Source organism: Xiphophorus hellerii, unplaced genomic scaffold (assembly GCF_003331165.1).
Source record: "Xiphophorus hellerii strain 12219 unplaced genomic scaffold, Xiphophorus_hellerii-4.1 PGA_scaffold_57__1_contigs__length_250000, whole genome shotgun sequence".
Lineage (NCBI taxonomy): Eukaryota > Metazoa > Chordata > Actinopteri > Cyprinodontiformes > Poeciliidae > Xiphophorus > Xiphophorus hellerii.
The window spans coordinates 26,911-42,322 of NW_022587632.1; the positions used below are offsets into that span (position 1 = coordinate 26,911).

Consider the following 15,412-nt stretch of genomic DNA (forward strand, 5'->3'; position numbering starts at 1 on the left):
AGCTGGACCAGGAGGCTGGGGGAACCTGGGTCTCCCTGGCTGCCGACCCTGTGACCTGCGACCCCAGGCTAAGAGGAAGATGATGGATGGAATCGACTACAACGATGTATTCATATTTTTTCCTAAAATTCTGAATGGAATATTATATATTTTCTCATTTGATTAGGTAATTGCATTACACCTCCAAACTTTAACCAAAACTCTGCTGAAATTGAAATGTCTGTTCAGATATGTCAAATTTTCCCAACAAAGCTTTCCCTTCCCGTTTCTTTGGAGGACATTATAATAAATCTGGTTGCTTGTGCTGTTTGCCTTTGCTAATTAAATTGTGTTAAAAGTTAGATGTCTACCATAGTTCCAGCTGAGTTCTTCCACTACTTAGACTCTTAAGTAAAGAGGCGTATTGTCCAGTTTTATCCACCTTTCACATGAAGGAAAAAAACGGATTCTGTTTACCACTAAACGGGTTTTTCTTTCCGTCTTTGCTTTAAAGCCTCTTCATGTTTCCTGAACTTCGACCCGCGTTTTCCGTCCTAATCTGACAGATAAAGAACCAGCTCTCATTTATTCAATGATTTCTGTGGCTGATGCCTTCACTGCTGTAAGAAATTACAGATTATTTAGGAAAGCAGGACAAGTGACCCTCAGTATGCAGAAATAATATTAATTAGGTTTCAGTTTGGTAAATTTTACATTAGGTTGCAATTTTGAGCTCAGGTGTGATGTACATCAAATTCTATGTATACATATATATAATATATATGTATATATAAATTAAATAGCCACATAAATAACTCTCAGTATTACCGTCTTAGTGCCATGCTTCTGGAAGTAAAATGTTCCGAATATTAAACGGTAAAGATGCTAAATTTAAGGAAATTTCACTCTGATTTTAAAAGTTCTGAGTGTCCGTGAAGGCAGCAGAAGGGGCGGAAACCTTGCGCAATAGTCCATTGCTCAAAGTAAGAGCCACCGCTGCGTGTGAAGGGGCTCCCGGAACCACATCACCCCAGAGATCCGGTCCATTCCCCGCCGAACCGAGCGGAACCATGCCGGGCAGCTGGTGGCGCGCTGCCGCGGTGAGCCACGGCCTGACGGCCCTGTTCGCCATGGGCTCCTGGGTTTCCGTCAACAGCCTGTGGGTCGAGCTGCCGGTGGTGGTCAGAGAGCTGCCCGAAGGTCAGTCCTCATCTCCGGAGGAAAACTCTCCCGTTCCCGGTCCGCCTGACCCGGTTCTGTTTGCCAATTTATCACAACACCAAGTAACTTCGTAATCACTTCAAGCGGTAATAAGTGACTCCTGTTCTCATAAACCTTTTCATCAGCTGGTTACAGACTCATTATGTTTGTTATTAAACTGTTATAGATTAATAATGCTTTCAATCCATCGATCAGTTATTTCTGTTCTCTCCAAGCAGTCAAACATTTCTCAGTCTTCAGCCTGTAGAGGCTGAAGCTTCATCAGTTGCTCCTCATCAGCAGGTGATGAAGAGCAAGATGATGATCACATGTGGGGTTCCTCAAGGCTCTGCTGTTGGACCCCTTTCATTGAACCTGAACTTGTTTTTGCGTCAGTCCGGCCCTTCACGTCCTCTGGCTCGGTGTTTCCCAACCCCTGGTCCTCGGCCCGCCCTGCATCCCAAACCTGGGGGGCCGGGCTGGGCACGCTGCTCCACAGCACAAGATAACTACCAATACTGGAAAACCGTTCATATAAATGCTTGATAGAAAATATGTCACAGTAGTAAAAGTAACAGCAGCTCAGAGGTACATTATTACATTCACAGGTGAAAATAACATTTAAAATCTTAGTTGAAAAGAAGCTTGAAAAACTGATCAGGTTTCTAATATCTGACCAATATCTGCTTTTCTTTGACTTTAGATTTGATTATCCAGATTAAACCTGAAACAATTAATCAATTATTGAATTGTCAACTAATAAAGTAATCAATCAATAGTTAACTGGAGTAATTATATTAGTTGTGTTACCATCACCACGCCACTAGAGGCAGTATCAGGCCCAAAAAGATGCGACTAAGGAGCAGATGTAGAAGTTCACAGAAAGCTACAGAATCTGTTAAAAACTGTGAGCTGCACTGAAGTAAATAAGAGAGAGAAGTTCAAAAACATGCTGAGAGTGAAAATCCTTCCTAAAGATGAAGATATATCACAGATTTCAAAAGAAAATAAAAACGGGAGGCCGCGGATAATAGAGGTAATAGCGCCCCCTTCACTTCCGGAGTGCAATGGCCCCATTTCCATATAAGGTACGAGACTGACAGCGGTCCGTCCCGCCCTTCCTGTTTGCTGCAGCGAGGTGGACTTGAAGTCTCAGTGAAGGAATGTAGAACCGGGCAACATAGAACTGGGTGACTTAGAACCGGGCGCTGTAGAACCAGGTGGTTTCTGATCCGATTCTCGTCTCCTTCCAGGCTGGAACCTTCCTGCTTACCTCTCGGTGCTCATCGCCTTTGGAAATTTGGGTCCCATCGCGGTGACGGTGGCGCACCACTGCGCTCCGGGTCGCCTGAACGAACGTGTGGCCATTCACTGCATCCTGGCGCTGGCGGTGGTGGCGTCGGGGTTCCTGGCCCTTTTCTGGTCCTGCCGGGTGCCGATCGCAGGAGCGGAGCGGTCGCTGCCCTTCCTGCTGCTCAGCTTCGTCCTGGCTCTGGTCTGCTGCACCTCCACCGTCACCTTCCTGCCGTTCATGTTCCGCTATCCTCCAGAGTACATCCGCACGTTCTTCATCGGCCAGGGCTTCAGCGCCTTGTTCCCCTGCGTGGTGGCTTTGGGTCAGGGCGTCGGCAAGCTGGAGTGTAAAACCGAGAACGACACGGTGAAGCCGGAGTACCTGGAGGAGAACTTTCCTGCCCAAAACTTCTTCTGGTTCCTGTTTGTGATGCTCGCCATCTCGGCCTTGAGCTTTGTGGCGTTGACACAAAGACGGGCCGAGTCCCAGCAGGAGAGGCCGCCCCAAGAGTCCGACGGCGCCGAGGCGGCGAAGAGCGGAGAAGAGACGCACCGGCTGTACAACGGAGGGACGGCGGCGTCGGAGGGGCCGGTCGGCCCGGAGCCGCCCGCTCCCAGGTTCTGGACGGGACGAAACGTCTACCTGCTGGCGCTGCTCGCCGCCTCCAACGCCCTCACCAACGGAGTGCTCCCGTCCGTCCAGAGCTTCTCCTGTCTGCCCTACAATAACATGACCTTTCACCTCTCTGTGGTCCTCGGCAACATCGCCAACCCCCTGGCTTGCTTCCTAGCCATGTTTGTGGTGCTGAGGTGAGACTGGAGGCGTTTCTGACCTTTAAAGGTGGAGTTTTCCCCCCTGATCCTGTTCTCTCCTTAAAGTTCAAATGCTAAAAAAGAAATTCACAAAATAGTGTCAGGACTGAGGTCAGGGCCCCAAGTGGCTCAGAGGTCAAACAGTTGCAACCTTTATGGAGACGACAGTCCAGGACGTGGCCGTGTCCAAACCGGACCACTTCCTGTCCGACTGCTCCCTCTCTGGCCCTACTTCCTGTGTAGCTCCAGCTGGGTAAAGGTCACTGGTGACACAGTAACAATAAAGGATGTCAGGTTCTAGAAATGGAGTAAAAATGAGCAAAAAAAATCTCAAAAATTCTGGAGGAGCTTAAGGAACCTAAAGAGTGAGGGCTGGGTCAGGATTGTAGCACAGAGCATGACCTTTGACCCTCTGGTGTGTTTCAGGTCCCCTGTAGGCCTGGGCCTGGTGTCGCTGGCGGCGGGCGTGTTCGCTGCGTACCTGCTGGCGCTGGCGGCGCTCAGCCCCTGCCCGCCGCTGCAGGCCAGCCTCGCTGGGAAAACCTTGGTGGTGAGTTTCCTCTGGAGGCTTTTATTTTGATAAAAAGTTCTGGATGTGTGACTTTAGGCAGGTCCAGGTTGATCCGAACGCTCAGAACCGGAACCACTTCTTGTTCTTGGCTAAATATGACGAAAAAATGTACCCTTTATTTTGAAAGTCTGGACTTGGCTCTATAGAACCTTGATTGTCAGTTTAATTAGATCCGATCAGAGTCAGGATTTAATCGGTTTCCATGGCGATCCATTCATTCCTCCGGCAGCAATGTTAGAAATGTGAGCTGGATCAGAACAACTCCGGGTCTGTGAGGGTCCGGTTTCTCCAGAACCAATCAGAACCAGAGCTACTGGGAGTGAATGAGAGTGGGCGTGTCTCTGTGTTCTCTGGGCTCTGATTGGTCAGAAACCAGGAAGTCCTCCAGCAGAGGGGTTCGGTGGAGAGACGGGTAAAACCCAGTAGGTTCTGGATGTTCTGGGTCCGGATGTTGGTTCTGATGCAAAACACGACTGATATGAAAAATTTTAGCACTTAAAAGTTTTGAGAAAAAGTTTATTTCAGCCACAGCTGATCAATAGAAATCAATGAAACAGTTTTACTGTGAGAGAAAATCCTGTTTCTGTTGCTAAGCAACCCAGAGGAAACATGGCCGTCCCTTGCCATGGCTCACCGGCTGCGTGTGTGCGCCCCCTGCAGGTGGGCTCCTGGATCCTGTTCACCGGCCTGTTCTCCTACCTGAAGGCGTCGGTCGGCGCGCTGCTGCACGGCGCCGGGCGCGGCGCGCTGCTGTGGGCCGGCGTGGCCATCCAGGCCGGCTCCCTGCTGGGCGCGCTCGCCATGTTCCCCCTGGTCAACGTCTACCAGCTGTTCGCCAGCGCCCACGACTGCGTGGACGTCTGCAGCAACAGGACTGCAGCTCCTCCAGCAGGGGGCGTTGCTGATCCTGAGCTCCGGACTTTTCTGGACTGACAGCAGCAGGAAGCTCTTCCTCAGGAGGAAGGCCGCCTGCGCCTGACCTTCCACTTTTCCTTCTGTTGGAACATTTTACTGAAATCTTTTTACCGTTTTGGGAATGAGATCTGATTGCAACGCTCACTTCCTGTTTCTGTGATCTGCTGACAGACAGAAGCAGCCGATGCCAGATGCTCACACTGAGGCTTGACCTCTGACCCCCAGAGGTTTTAAAGACACCATCCTGTTTATTCCTGCTGTAAGAGCCAAAAATGTCAGTTTGAACATTGTTTGTTGTTTTGTATGCTTTTTGCATATTTGGATATTTTCTTAGCAATAAGGTTTTATTCTAGTATGTTTCTTTTGTAGAAAAGCGCCACCAAAAGGACATAATTTAAATATATGAAAATGCTGTGTCACTTAGTTCAGAAAAGAACATTGAATGTGGTGTGGTCAACTGAGCTCTACACAGTTTTTGACCGTTAAAATGTGGAATGCTGTGCAAGATTCTTATGTAATGTCCGTCGTTCATCAGACTTTGTGTGGACTAGTAAGTACTTTTTAATGCACAAGAGCATATCGTCGGACAGAAACGCGTCAGCTAAGAGCTAAGCTAACAAACGTCAACAAAGAAAGAAAACTGAAGCTGGTTGAACAATATAGTGGCTTCACACCAGAACGAATAAGCAGCCACTACACCTGCTAACAATAAAGCAACAGCTTGGTGAAATCAGGGTTTTTCATTTTAAATGTTAATATTTAGTTTTTTTTTGGTTTCTGCTCCAGTAATCGATCAATCATTAACTGATTAGTTTGGGTGGAGGTGATGGCCTCCAACATTCCTCCATAAATCAGCTAAATTATAACATTTTTGTTCTTTTGGAATAAACTTTAGCCATGATGCAGGTTTTCCTTTGAGTCCAGAGAAAAACCTGAAACCTTCCGATTTTCTGACATGCAATGAAAATAAATGGTTTTTATTTGGTCTTGTTGGCATTTTCCATATTGTCCCAATATTTGCTGATAAGTAGAAATGTTTTTGTAGACCGCTGTGATTAGAAGAGCTTTTGTTTAACCTGTGGCCGGTTCCTCAAAGCCGTTCAAACGGGACTTTCTGTTGAGCGACCTGCAGCCTCTTGATCCGCTCCAGGAGAATTAGCTGAATTCTGCAGATTCTCTACGAAGCGACCAGAAGGAGAATTTGCTGCCCTGCAAGGTGAAGACGGCCATCAGCCAATCAGGACCAGGCTTTCTTCAGGACCCGCCCCCAGCAGGGCTTACACCCCGACGCGACGCTCCTGCTGGTTGTCGTTGCTCAGGACTTTGGCTCCAGAAAACGCCGCGTCCGCCAGAAGCAGGTGAGTCTCCATCCACAGCTTCCGATTTTCATTAGATTTCAACAGATTTGAGCTCCTAACATTTATAGTTTAAATTTGACTTCTCTGATGATCTACATGCATTAAAACTTTTCTGGAGATGGTTTTGAGTCGGTGTTGCTCAGCGTTTCCAAAGAAAACAAACAATCTGTGAACATTGACAGAAGACGGGAATAATTCACGCAGTGCACCTTTAGCTGGACGGATCCGTTGCTCATGGTGACACATTAATCTGGACTGACAGTTTGATCCGTTTTATAAAACCTTGACATCTCAGACATGTTGTAAAGAAATAGTTTTCTGCATCATTTGAAGTTGACTGCAGAGAATCTGACCCAGATTTACTGAAATTCTGAATATTAGTTCATAATAATGATGACTGTCGTTGGTCCCAATGCATTAGATCAAATTTAGCATTGATAAAGTTTTCACTAATCAATTTTCTGACTGTATGTATATTAGTCATATCAACTAATATGACTTGATATTTATTATAAACCTTTTCACTGACAACTCTAGTATGAAATCAACGTATAAAGGCCTTTAGCTGGACCAGAACCGTCCCCTAGCCTCTGACAACCTGCTGTCCGGGCGTCTCCCCGCAGGACGCCTCTGCCATGGCCGTGCTCACCCACCTGCTGGCCGTCCTCTTCGGGATGGGCTCCTGGGTCTCCATCAACGGCCTGTGGGTGGAGCTTCCTCTCATCGTGCCGCAGGTCCCAGAGGGATGGTACCTGCCCTCCTACCTGTCCGTCCTCATCCAGGCGGCCAACGTCGGGCCGCTCGTCGTCACCCTGATGCACCGCCTCCGGCCCGGCGTCCTCAACGAGGCGGCGGTCATCTACGTGATCGTGGCGGTGGGCGCCGTGGCCAGCTTCCTGCTGGCTTTCTTCTGGAAGGAGACGGTGGTGGTGTCCGGCGGCCCCCGCAGCCTGGCTCTGCTGGTTCTGACCTTCTTCCTGGCGACTGTGGACTGCACCTCCTCCGTCACCTTCCTGCCCTTCATGATGCGCCTCCAGCCGCACTTCCTCACCTCCTACTTCGTCGGGGAGGGGCTGAGCGGCCTGCTGCCGGCCCTGGCGGCTCTGGTCCAGGGCGTCGGCCTGGTGCGCTGCGTCAACGGCAGCCGGTCCCTGAATCACAGCGGCCACGGAACCAGACGCCTGGAGGCTCAGTACCAGCCCTCCAACTTCTCCGCCGAGGTCTTCTTCTTCTTCCTCAGCGCCATGATGCTGGTGAGCCTGGCAGCGTTCCTGCTGCTGGACCTCCACCCGGCCGTGGCCCGGCAGCAGCCCGACCCGCGCTACTCCACCGGGTCCAGGGAGAGGTTCCGGAGCAGCCGGAAGAGGGCCGAGCAGAGGCCCATGATGGACCTCTTCAGGCCCCAGAACCACAAACCCAGAAGCAGCTTGGGTTCCAGCTCCTGCAGCCAGAAGCAGCTGATCTTCATCTTCGTGGTTCTGGGCTGGGTCAACGCCCTGAGCAACACGGTCCTGCCGTCCGTTCAGTCCTACTCCTGCCTGCCCTATGGGAACGGCGCCTACCACCTGTCGGCTGCGCTGGCCGCCGTGTCCAACCCGCTGGCCGGCTTCGTCGCCATGTTCGTCTCCATCAGGTCAGCCAGGAACTAATAACTGATCAATAATTAAATATCCGTTCAATCATTTTCTTCTCTCAGGACTGAAATGATGAAAAGGTTCTACTGGACTTCATCAAGTCCAGAGGAGCTCAGAGCGCTTCACACTTCACTCAGTCATCCACATGCTGACGGTAGAGCTACTAGACGGTAGCCACAGCTGACGGTCAGACAGAGGTCAGGCAGACATGCACCGGCGCCCCCTGCTGGGCGCTCTGACCTGCAGCGGGTAAGGAGGGTGAAGTGTTTTACCCAAAGACACGATGACAGAGTGGCGATCGGACCGGCAACCCGCCGAGGGACAAAGTCCTGCAACCGTTGCTGCCATCGCTCCAAAAAAACAAGTCTGAAGATTGTTAAATAGTTTATCACAAACAGGAACTTTCATCCAGATTTCCTGAAACTTGAAGAAGGAAGTCAAGAGGAAGTCAGGAGGAAGTCAGGAGGAAGTACAGAGGTAGTCAGGAGGAAGTCAGGAGGAAGTCAGGATGAAGTCAGGAGGAAGTCAGGATGAAGTCAGGAGGTAGTCAGGGGGAAGTCAGGAGGAAGTCAGGAGGAAGTCAGGATGAAGTACGGAGGTAGTCAGGATGAAGTCAGGAGGAAGTCAGGATGAAGTGTTATGGCAAGTTTTGTTTTTTCCTAATCAACTTTCTGCTTTGATCGATTCAACATAAACTGTTTTGTTTGGAAGCATCTCACCTTATGGGGTGTATGTAAAATTCTGACCTGTATGGATCAGACATGTTCTGGTTCTGGATGCTCCTGACAGCTGCTTGTGGTTCTGCAGGTCGCTGGTGTTCCTGGGCTTCCTGACAGTTCTGGGAACCTTGATCGGCTCGTACATAATGCTGATGGCGGCGCTGAGTCCCTGCCCCCTTCTGGTCAACGACGGTTCTGGCGCCGCCATCATGGTGGGTCCAGGAGATTCTGATGAGTCCAGATGGTTCTGGTGGTTCTGATGGTGACCTTCCTCTGTCCAGGTTCTCGCCTGGATCCTCCTCATCTTCTTTCTGTCCTACGTGAAGATCATCATCGGGGTGATCCTGCGGGACGAAGGTCACAGCGCCCTCGTGTGGTGCGGAGCGGTGGTGCAGCTCGGCTCCCTGCTGGGAGCCGTCGCCATGTTCCCTCTGGTTAGCGTCTACGGCCTGTTCTCCTCCGGGGACCCATGCAGCACCAGTTGCCCCTGAGGGAACCATCAGGGGGACCCATGAAGGTTCCCCAATGAATCCGAAGGGTTTAAATGTTGCACTCTTTTAGTTTTTTGCTCTTTTATTAAAAATCTGCACATTTGTCATAATTTTGTTTTAACTGCATTTATTTTCATTTCATTGTTTGCTTTATGACAGTAAAATAAAAATCTCCAGGAATCTTCTCACCCAGTCGCCTTCAAAGCTTTTCTTTCAGTTTCTTCATTGCGTCGCTAAAGAATCTGAGTTTGTTGAAAAAACTAAATTTTCATAACATTTTTATAAATAATTTAATTAATAATAATTAATAAATATTCTGTATTTGGTCTCTTTCTGGTCCATCAGTGTAACGTCAGTCGTTGGATTTGCTGAAGTTGCTTTTGAAACATAAAAATAAAACTTCAACTTTTTAAGAATGGATAAAACGACACGTGGTTTCTTCTTCTAGCCGCAGTCTGAGAAAACTCCCAGCATTCTCTGCGTCGGTCAGCCGCCACTTGTTCTTCCTCTTGACGCAGATGAGCGCCCCCCCTTGGTGGAGAGGTAGAACAGCGGGTGGACGACGCTGGCAGCAGACAACAGCAGGATGGAGATGGGCGTGAGGACGCAGCTGAACAGCTGCTGGTCCTGAATCTGGAACTTCTGCATGGCGGCCACCGGGATGTAGCAGAGCAGGTTGACGGCCGTGGTGGCGCAGACGGTCCGGAAGGCCTTCCTCTTGACCGGATGCAGCCGGTCCCGGCCGGGGCTGGACGTCCTGAGCGCCCGGGCGATCCTGGCGGTGGCCCACACCATCAGGTGGGTCAGGATCACCATTGTTGCGAACGGGACGCTTTTTATCACGGCGCCGGAGAGCGAGGACGTGTCGTCGCTGACCAGCGTGGTCGTCATGGCGACGGACAGCGAGCAGAGCCAGACCAGCGCGGCGCACGCCTCCCGCCAGCGGTGGGTCCTCAGCAGCGGGTAAGCCGTGGGGTGGAGCACCGCCACGTACCGCTCCATGCAGATGAAGCACAAACTCATGGGGCCGCCGACCTGGCTGTAGCTCAGGATGACGGAGAGCAAGGCGGACTGGTGGCGGCGGTACAGGAAGAGGAAGATCAGGTTCAGCAGGTAGACCAGGTACAGGAAGCTGTGGAAAAGCGCCAAGTTGCAGTTGAGGATATCTGCGGCCTTGTTGGCGGTGAAGGAGATCCACAGCAGCTTGGCCGTTACCGGCTGGCCGACCACGAAGGTGAAGACGTTGATCAGAGCCAGAGTTACCAGGTATCGTCCTTCCAGCAAACATTCCTCCCCTCCACCAGAGTCAGAGCGGTTGGTGTAGGACTCCGCCATCTCCTCCCGCTGAAACCAGGAACACAGCAGAGCTGAAGGTCACTGGAGCTTTTGCAATGCTACTCAGCTGATCTCGGTTGTAAAAACAATACCTTGTTGCTATGGTTACACGACTGTGTAAACAGTAAGAGCAAAAGTCCTTCCAGCTGCTCAGCATCCAGAACCAGAGGAAGCAAATTAACAAGGAATTTATCAGAGGAACAAAAGCTTTTCTGATTATGGGATGGAGCGAGAAGTTATCTCAAATAAACGGCCTGAACTCCTGATTAAAAACAAAAGTTATTAAAACCATCTGAAGATGAAAATGAGCCCAAACTTACCGACGGTGTTGGAGGCTGAAACCGGACTGAGTTCGATCTGATCCTGATTTCCCTAAGAGCTGAGCAACGTCAGCACACCTGATTTTCATAACAGCAAAACATGAATTCATCTTGTGACAAGAAGCATTTCTAAAACACAAATATGGATCCTGAGTTTCAGACAGAAAAATGTCTGAATTTTGGTTCCTGCTGCAGGAAGATTCCCTCCAGGAAAACCAACGTGATCAGGAGAGAAGTTTCCTTTCTCCTTCTTCCACTTCCTTGTTGCTCCAAAGTTTGACGTCGCAGCGTTCTGCCCGATCAGATCCGAATTCTGTCGGTCTGGTTTTTTTTTTAAATCCTAATTTTTCCTTTTAAAAGAACGATCTTGAACATGCAGTACCACTGATGGCCACTAGGCCGAACTCTGTCCGGTCCTGAGGAGAAACTAGTTTCTGATTATGGAGGATCGATCAGCTGATCAGGATCAAAGCGGATCATAAAACAAAACAAAAAAAACTCAGAATCTGAAATAAGTTTACATCTGGGTTTATTTAAATAAAACATAAATAAATGTTTAGTGTTTCAGGCTGAAATATTTTTTTGTTTAGGTTTTAGAAAACTGAAACATTTTCTATATGTATGAATAAAAATGAAAGTTTTCTGATTCTGTGCAGAAATTAAATGAAAATATAAAACTTGTTAAATGGTCGACTATTAAGGATTTATTACAATCAGGATTGATATGAATTCAATTCAAAAATACTTTTGATCTCAAAGGGAATTAAATGTTTCTCTAAGATTAAGGATAAATTTAGATCTTTATTCACATTGAGATCATTTGAAGGCTTATTGAAATTCTGTGCAGCTATTTTCATCCATTTTTATTTTGCCAGAATCAGATTTGGATTCTTCACGCTGAACTTTTCTACTTTCTCTTCATTTTGTTTTATTGTTCTGATATTGATCTGCATCAAAAAGCAGATTTTATATTTCCTGAAGATTCTTGAAGCTTCCAGAAATTCATCATTTTTCTTTTAAACATTTGTTTATTTGTTGAAAGTATGAAAATAATTCCCAATAAATCAGCTGAGCTTTGCATCCGACTGGCAGCAAACAAATGTGCAGCTTCAGGCTGATAAGGAGGAAAACGAATCCAAGTAAAGAGTCGACTCAAAGAGCCGATAAACGGAGGAAAAGTTCAGATGAAACATGAATTAGTTTTTATTGAAACATCCTGATCAGCGACATTAAACAGAATAAGACTCATAAATACAGGATGATAAACATGAAGTATTTAAACTGCCGTTTGCGTCATAAAATCTCCACATCAGCTTTTAGAAAAGCAGCAGGTCAAGTTTTCAAGAATCAGTTTGAAATCCACATATGACATCACTTCCTCTTCCTGTTAGAATATTTACAGGAGAAAAAGCAAAGCGCAGTACGGTGGCTGGTAAAGGTCATGTCACTAACTGCTTCAGTGCAAACAGATTCAATCATTAAAACCAGATTCATCTCAGAAACTCACAAATTCAGAGAAAAGAAACAAAAATAAAGTTCAAAGATTTTAAAACTTTGCAGCTATGAAGTTTTGAAATGATGTGAAAAGTATAAAAATGCAGGTTGGTATAAAAACAGACTGAAGGACAAGAAACTGCAGAAACCTTCAGATCAAAATATACAAACTCTGATGTTGATAAATTGATCAGGAAATCTAATTAATTAAGATCTAAAAAAACAACAGTCCATTTAAAATGATCATCTTGTTATAGAAACAAACTCCAAGTTTCCTGAAAAGTCAATTATTGCTTGATTAGTTTCATCACAGATAAATTATTTTAATCTGCAAACAATTTTAAATAAATAAAGAAGCAAACATGAAATCCATCCGTTTTATTTTGAATTCAGTTCAAATTAATTATTTTAATTTGATCCAAGCAGCTAATTATAAGAGAATTGTTTAGTTTTTCAAAAATTTGAATGAAAATTATTGCGTTTACAAAACATATTTATGTTTGAATTTCTGGATTTGTTGCAAAATTTAGTGAAGTTTTAAATCAGTTAAGTTTTATTATTTAGTTTCCTCTGCAGCTGCATTCTGCCTCCCAGCCAGCAGAGGGCGACGCCAACATGTGCAAAGGAGGCCAGTTTGTGCTGGATGGACCATGCAGGTTTCATGGTGGACACTGAGCCCTGATTGGACGTGTTTCGGTGCTGAAGGGAAACTTTTTTTTCATGTTTTAGTTCCCAGCAGACGAAACAAACATGGCGGCAGCAGGAACCAAAGAAGCTCTAAGTGAACTGATGTTCAGAAGAACTGAGGTTCCTTTGATCCAAACAGGAACTGTTCAGTTTGTTTCTCCTGGTTTCCAGTTTAAAGGCACTTTTCAGAGCGCTGCGGCGAAAACCGCTTCAGAAAGAATCCTCCGCTGTGAGGACCGGTCGCTCACGGAGTGGATTTGGGAAAAACCAACCGGAAAACATGGAAGATCCGAACCTGAAGGCACATTTGGACCCTGGAGAACCGTCACAGTCGATCTGGTCGCATTTCCTCCTGCAGGCTGCAGGGGGAGCATCATGTCAGGATGGGCGGGGCTTAGGCGCGGCTGTGGGCGGGGTCGCTGCTCAGGTCGTTCCTGATGACCTCGTTGACTGGAAGCAGAACAGAGACGCAGTTAAACCTTCAGGTTCAACCAAAACTAAAGACTCATTTTCTCACAAACATTGAAGAACTTTTTAATCTTTGCAAAATTCTATTCAAAATTTAAAACTTTAAAAAAAAATCTCATTAAGAACATTTTTAATAAAGTTTGTTTTTCATATGTGACTATTTAATAATTTTATTATGTACGTTTTACTCCCAATGTTCAGCTGAGAAAACATTTTCTGAAGTTTGTTGCTGGGTGGATCAGACGCTTCGGGTCGGACCAGAACCTGCAGAACTCCTCTGGGGTTAATAAAGTATATTCATGTTCATGAACATGGAGCTGATTGGCCGAGGACCAATCAGCTCGTTTATCTCGTTAAGGATCTGCGGGGATCCAGGATCCTCTCGGCTCTCACTGGAAGATGGGAATTCTGGTCCGGGGAACCGTTGGATGGATCCAAAACCGGACCAGCGGCTCGTTTGGGTCTCATCGACTTTAGATAATCTGGAGATTTTAACTTTAAGTTATTATTATTATTAATAATATTATTATTTCTGTTTCCCAAAGAAAAGACGCGTCAGGATCTAAAACACGTTTTGCAGCTTCGTCCTCCGGAGGTCGGACTGACGATCTGGACTGAGACGGGCCGCCGCTCGGCCGCCGCTCGCTCCTCTGATGGCGGCCGGTTGGAGTTTCTTCTTCTCCTCCGTCGCCACCACGCTGAGGTCATCGGTCTGACGGGAGGCAACAGGAAGCAGCTGCAACTCCTGGGTCAGTGGGTCAGAGGGCTGCAGGCGGTCCGTCCTGCTCCTCCTCCTCCTCAGCATGATGAAGGTTCTCCAGAGATTCTGCTCCGTCGGGTTCTAGCAGCCGGTTCTGATGGTTGACCCGCAGCTCGCTTCGGGACTCCTGGCCTGCTTTGGGTTCCGGCCCGGACGGCCGCACGAATGAAGTGGCGGAAAGGTCAAAGGTCGAGCTTTTCCTTTCTGCAGCTCCATTTTACCCGACGGCAGCAGAAACAATAACAATAGGATTATGATCGTCTGGATTCAAGAAACGTTTTAAATCCAGAAACAGATTTTAATGTTTGATGAAACTCTTGCTTGATTTCCTGAATCAGAACCTTTGACCTCTGACCCCTGAGAACACAAGCTTCCTCTCACCGTCATCCAGGTACATCTGGTCCAGCTCCTGCGGCTCTTCCTTGATGCTGACGCCCCCCTCCCGGACCCGCCCTGCAGGTTCAGGGGCCTCCGGGGGGCCGGCGGGCCGGGCCGGGGTCTGGGGGAACGGGGTCGAGGTCGGAGAGTCTGCGGGCGAGGGGAGGCGGCGGGGGGCTTCCTGGATGATGGAGGCGTGGGCGGGTGGCGGCCTGGAGAACGGAGACAGATCCGGCAGTTTGGGGCTGGAGGCGGGCGAGCGGCCGTAAGCCCCGCCCACAACGCACGGCCTGGGGTCGGAGGTCACCGGGGGGGCGACCTGGGCGCCGTAATATGCCTTCGGGTGCAGCGGCGCATGCTGGCTGCACAGCAGGGCGGCGCCGTAGTCGTCATGCGGCTCCGTCTTTATCGTCGGAACTGAAAGGAGAAGAAGAAGAACTGGATCAGAACCGAGACGCTCTGGTCTCGGTTTGAGTCAGAATGCCTCAAACCAAGGAAAATCTGGAAACGCTTTGCGACAGGAACCGCAGAGGCAGCTCTGACCCGGGACTGTGAGCAGGAAGTGAGCAGGAAGTGAACAGGAAGTGAGCGAGCCGCTGGAGGAAACAGTCGGCAAACGGAAGCAGAAGTGAAAATTATTTCTTTACGTCTCAAAATAAATCTGCTTTGGCGTTTTAACACCTGCAGCCGCACAGAGAAACTTCTCCACTCGCTTCCTGAAGAGCTGCAGCTTCCGCTCATTTCTGCGTTTCCTCCAGTTGCTGCCGTTCCTCTGGACCAGGGATGGGCAACTCCAGGCCTCGAGGTCCGGTCTCCTGCAACTTTTAGATGCATCTCTACTTCAACACACCTGAGTCAAATAATGAGGTCATTAGCAGAACTCTGGAGAACTTGACTGCACTTAGGAGGTGATTCAGCTGTTGGATTCAAGTGTGTTGGACCAGGGAGACATCTAAGAGTAGCAGGACACCGGCCCTCGAGGACCAGGATTGCCCAC

The 15,412-nt window shown here is 48.2% G+C and overlaps 4 protein-coding genes across 6 annotated transcripts in view; 2 read left to right on the forward strand and 2 right to left on the reverse strand.

The window, feature by feature from the left end:
• The first annotated feature begins 909 nt into the window (after positions 1-909).
• Positions 910-5,754, forward strand: slc52a2 (solute carrier family 52 member 2). Its single transcript, XM_032557264.1, has 4 exons — positions 910-1,179; positions 2,433-3,282; positions 3,712-3,835; positions 4,517-5,754. Exons 1-4 carry the CDS (start codon positions 1,050-1,052, stop codon positions 4,787-4,789), a joined length of 1,377 nt encoding a protein of 458 aa, XP_032413155.1. The 5' UTR covers positions 910-1,049; the 3' UTR covers positions 4,790-5,754.
• A 120-nt stretch (positions 5,755-5,874) lies between these two features.
• Positions 5,875-9,119, forward strand: LOC116716430 (riboflavin transporter 2-like). Of its 3 annotated transcripts, none has more exons than XM_032557265.1 (4): positions 5,875-6,129; positions 6,667-7,762; positions 8,571-8,694; positions 8,764-9,119. In XM_032557265.1, the coding sequence occupies exons 2-4, from the start codon at positions 6,765-6,767 to the stop codon at positions 8,971-8,973; spliced, it is 1,332 nt and encodes a 443-aa protein (XP_032413156.1). In that variant the 5' UTR covers positions 5,875-6,129; positions 6,667-6,764; the 3' UTR covers positions 8,974-9,119. The 3 variants fall into 3 exon arrangements, with proteins under 3 accessions (XP_032413156.1, XP_032413157.1, XP_032413158.1); XM_032557266.1 differs by having other exon boundaries at positions 6,753-7,762; XM_032557267.1 differs by lacking the exon at positions 8,764-9,119 and having other exon boundaries at positions 7,826-8,689.
• On the reverse strand, positions 9,084-11,226 carry LOC116716432 (uncharacterized). Its single transcript, XM_032557268.1, has 2 exons — positions 9,685-11,226; positions 9,084-9,475 (listed from the first exon to the last, which is right to left on the reverse strand). Exons 1-2 carry the CDS (start codon positions 10,306-10,308, stop codon positions 9,383-9,385), a joined length of 717 nt encoding a protein of 238 aa, XP_032413159.1. The 5' UTR covers positions 10,309-11,226; the 3' UTR covers positions 9,084-9,382.
• A 581-nt stretch (positions 11,227-11,807) lies between these two features.
• Positions 11,808-15,412, reverse strand: part of LOC116716437 (nuclear factor of activated T-cells, cytoplasmic 1-like) — a 29,816-nt gene continuing 26,211 nt past the window's right edge. Inside the window, exons 9-10 of the mRNA XM_032557280.1 lie at positions 14,419-14,832; positions 11,808-13,259 (exon numbers count right to left, since the gene is read on the reverse strand). Coding sequence (XP_032413171.1) covers positions 13,204-13,259; positions 14,419-14,832 — 470 coding nt within the window. The 3' untranslated portion in view covers positions 11,808-13,203. The remainder of the gene's footprint in view (positions 13,260-14,418; positions 14,833-15,412) is intronic.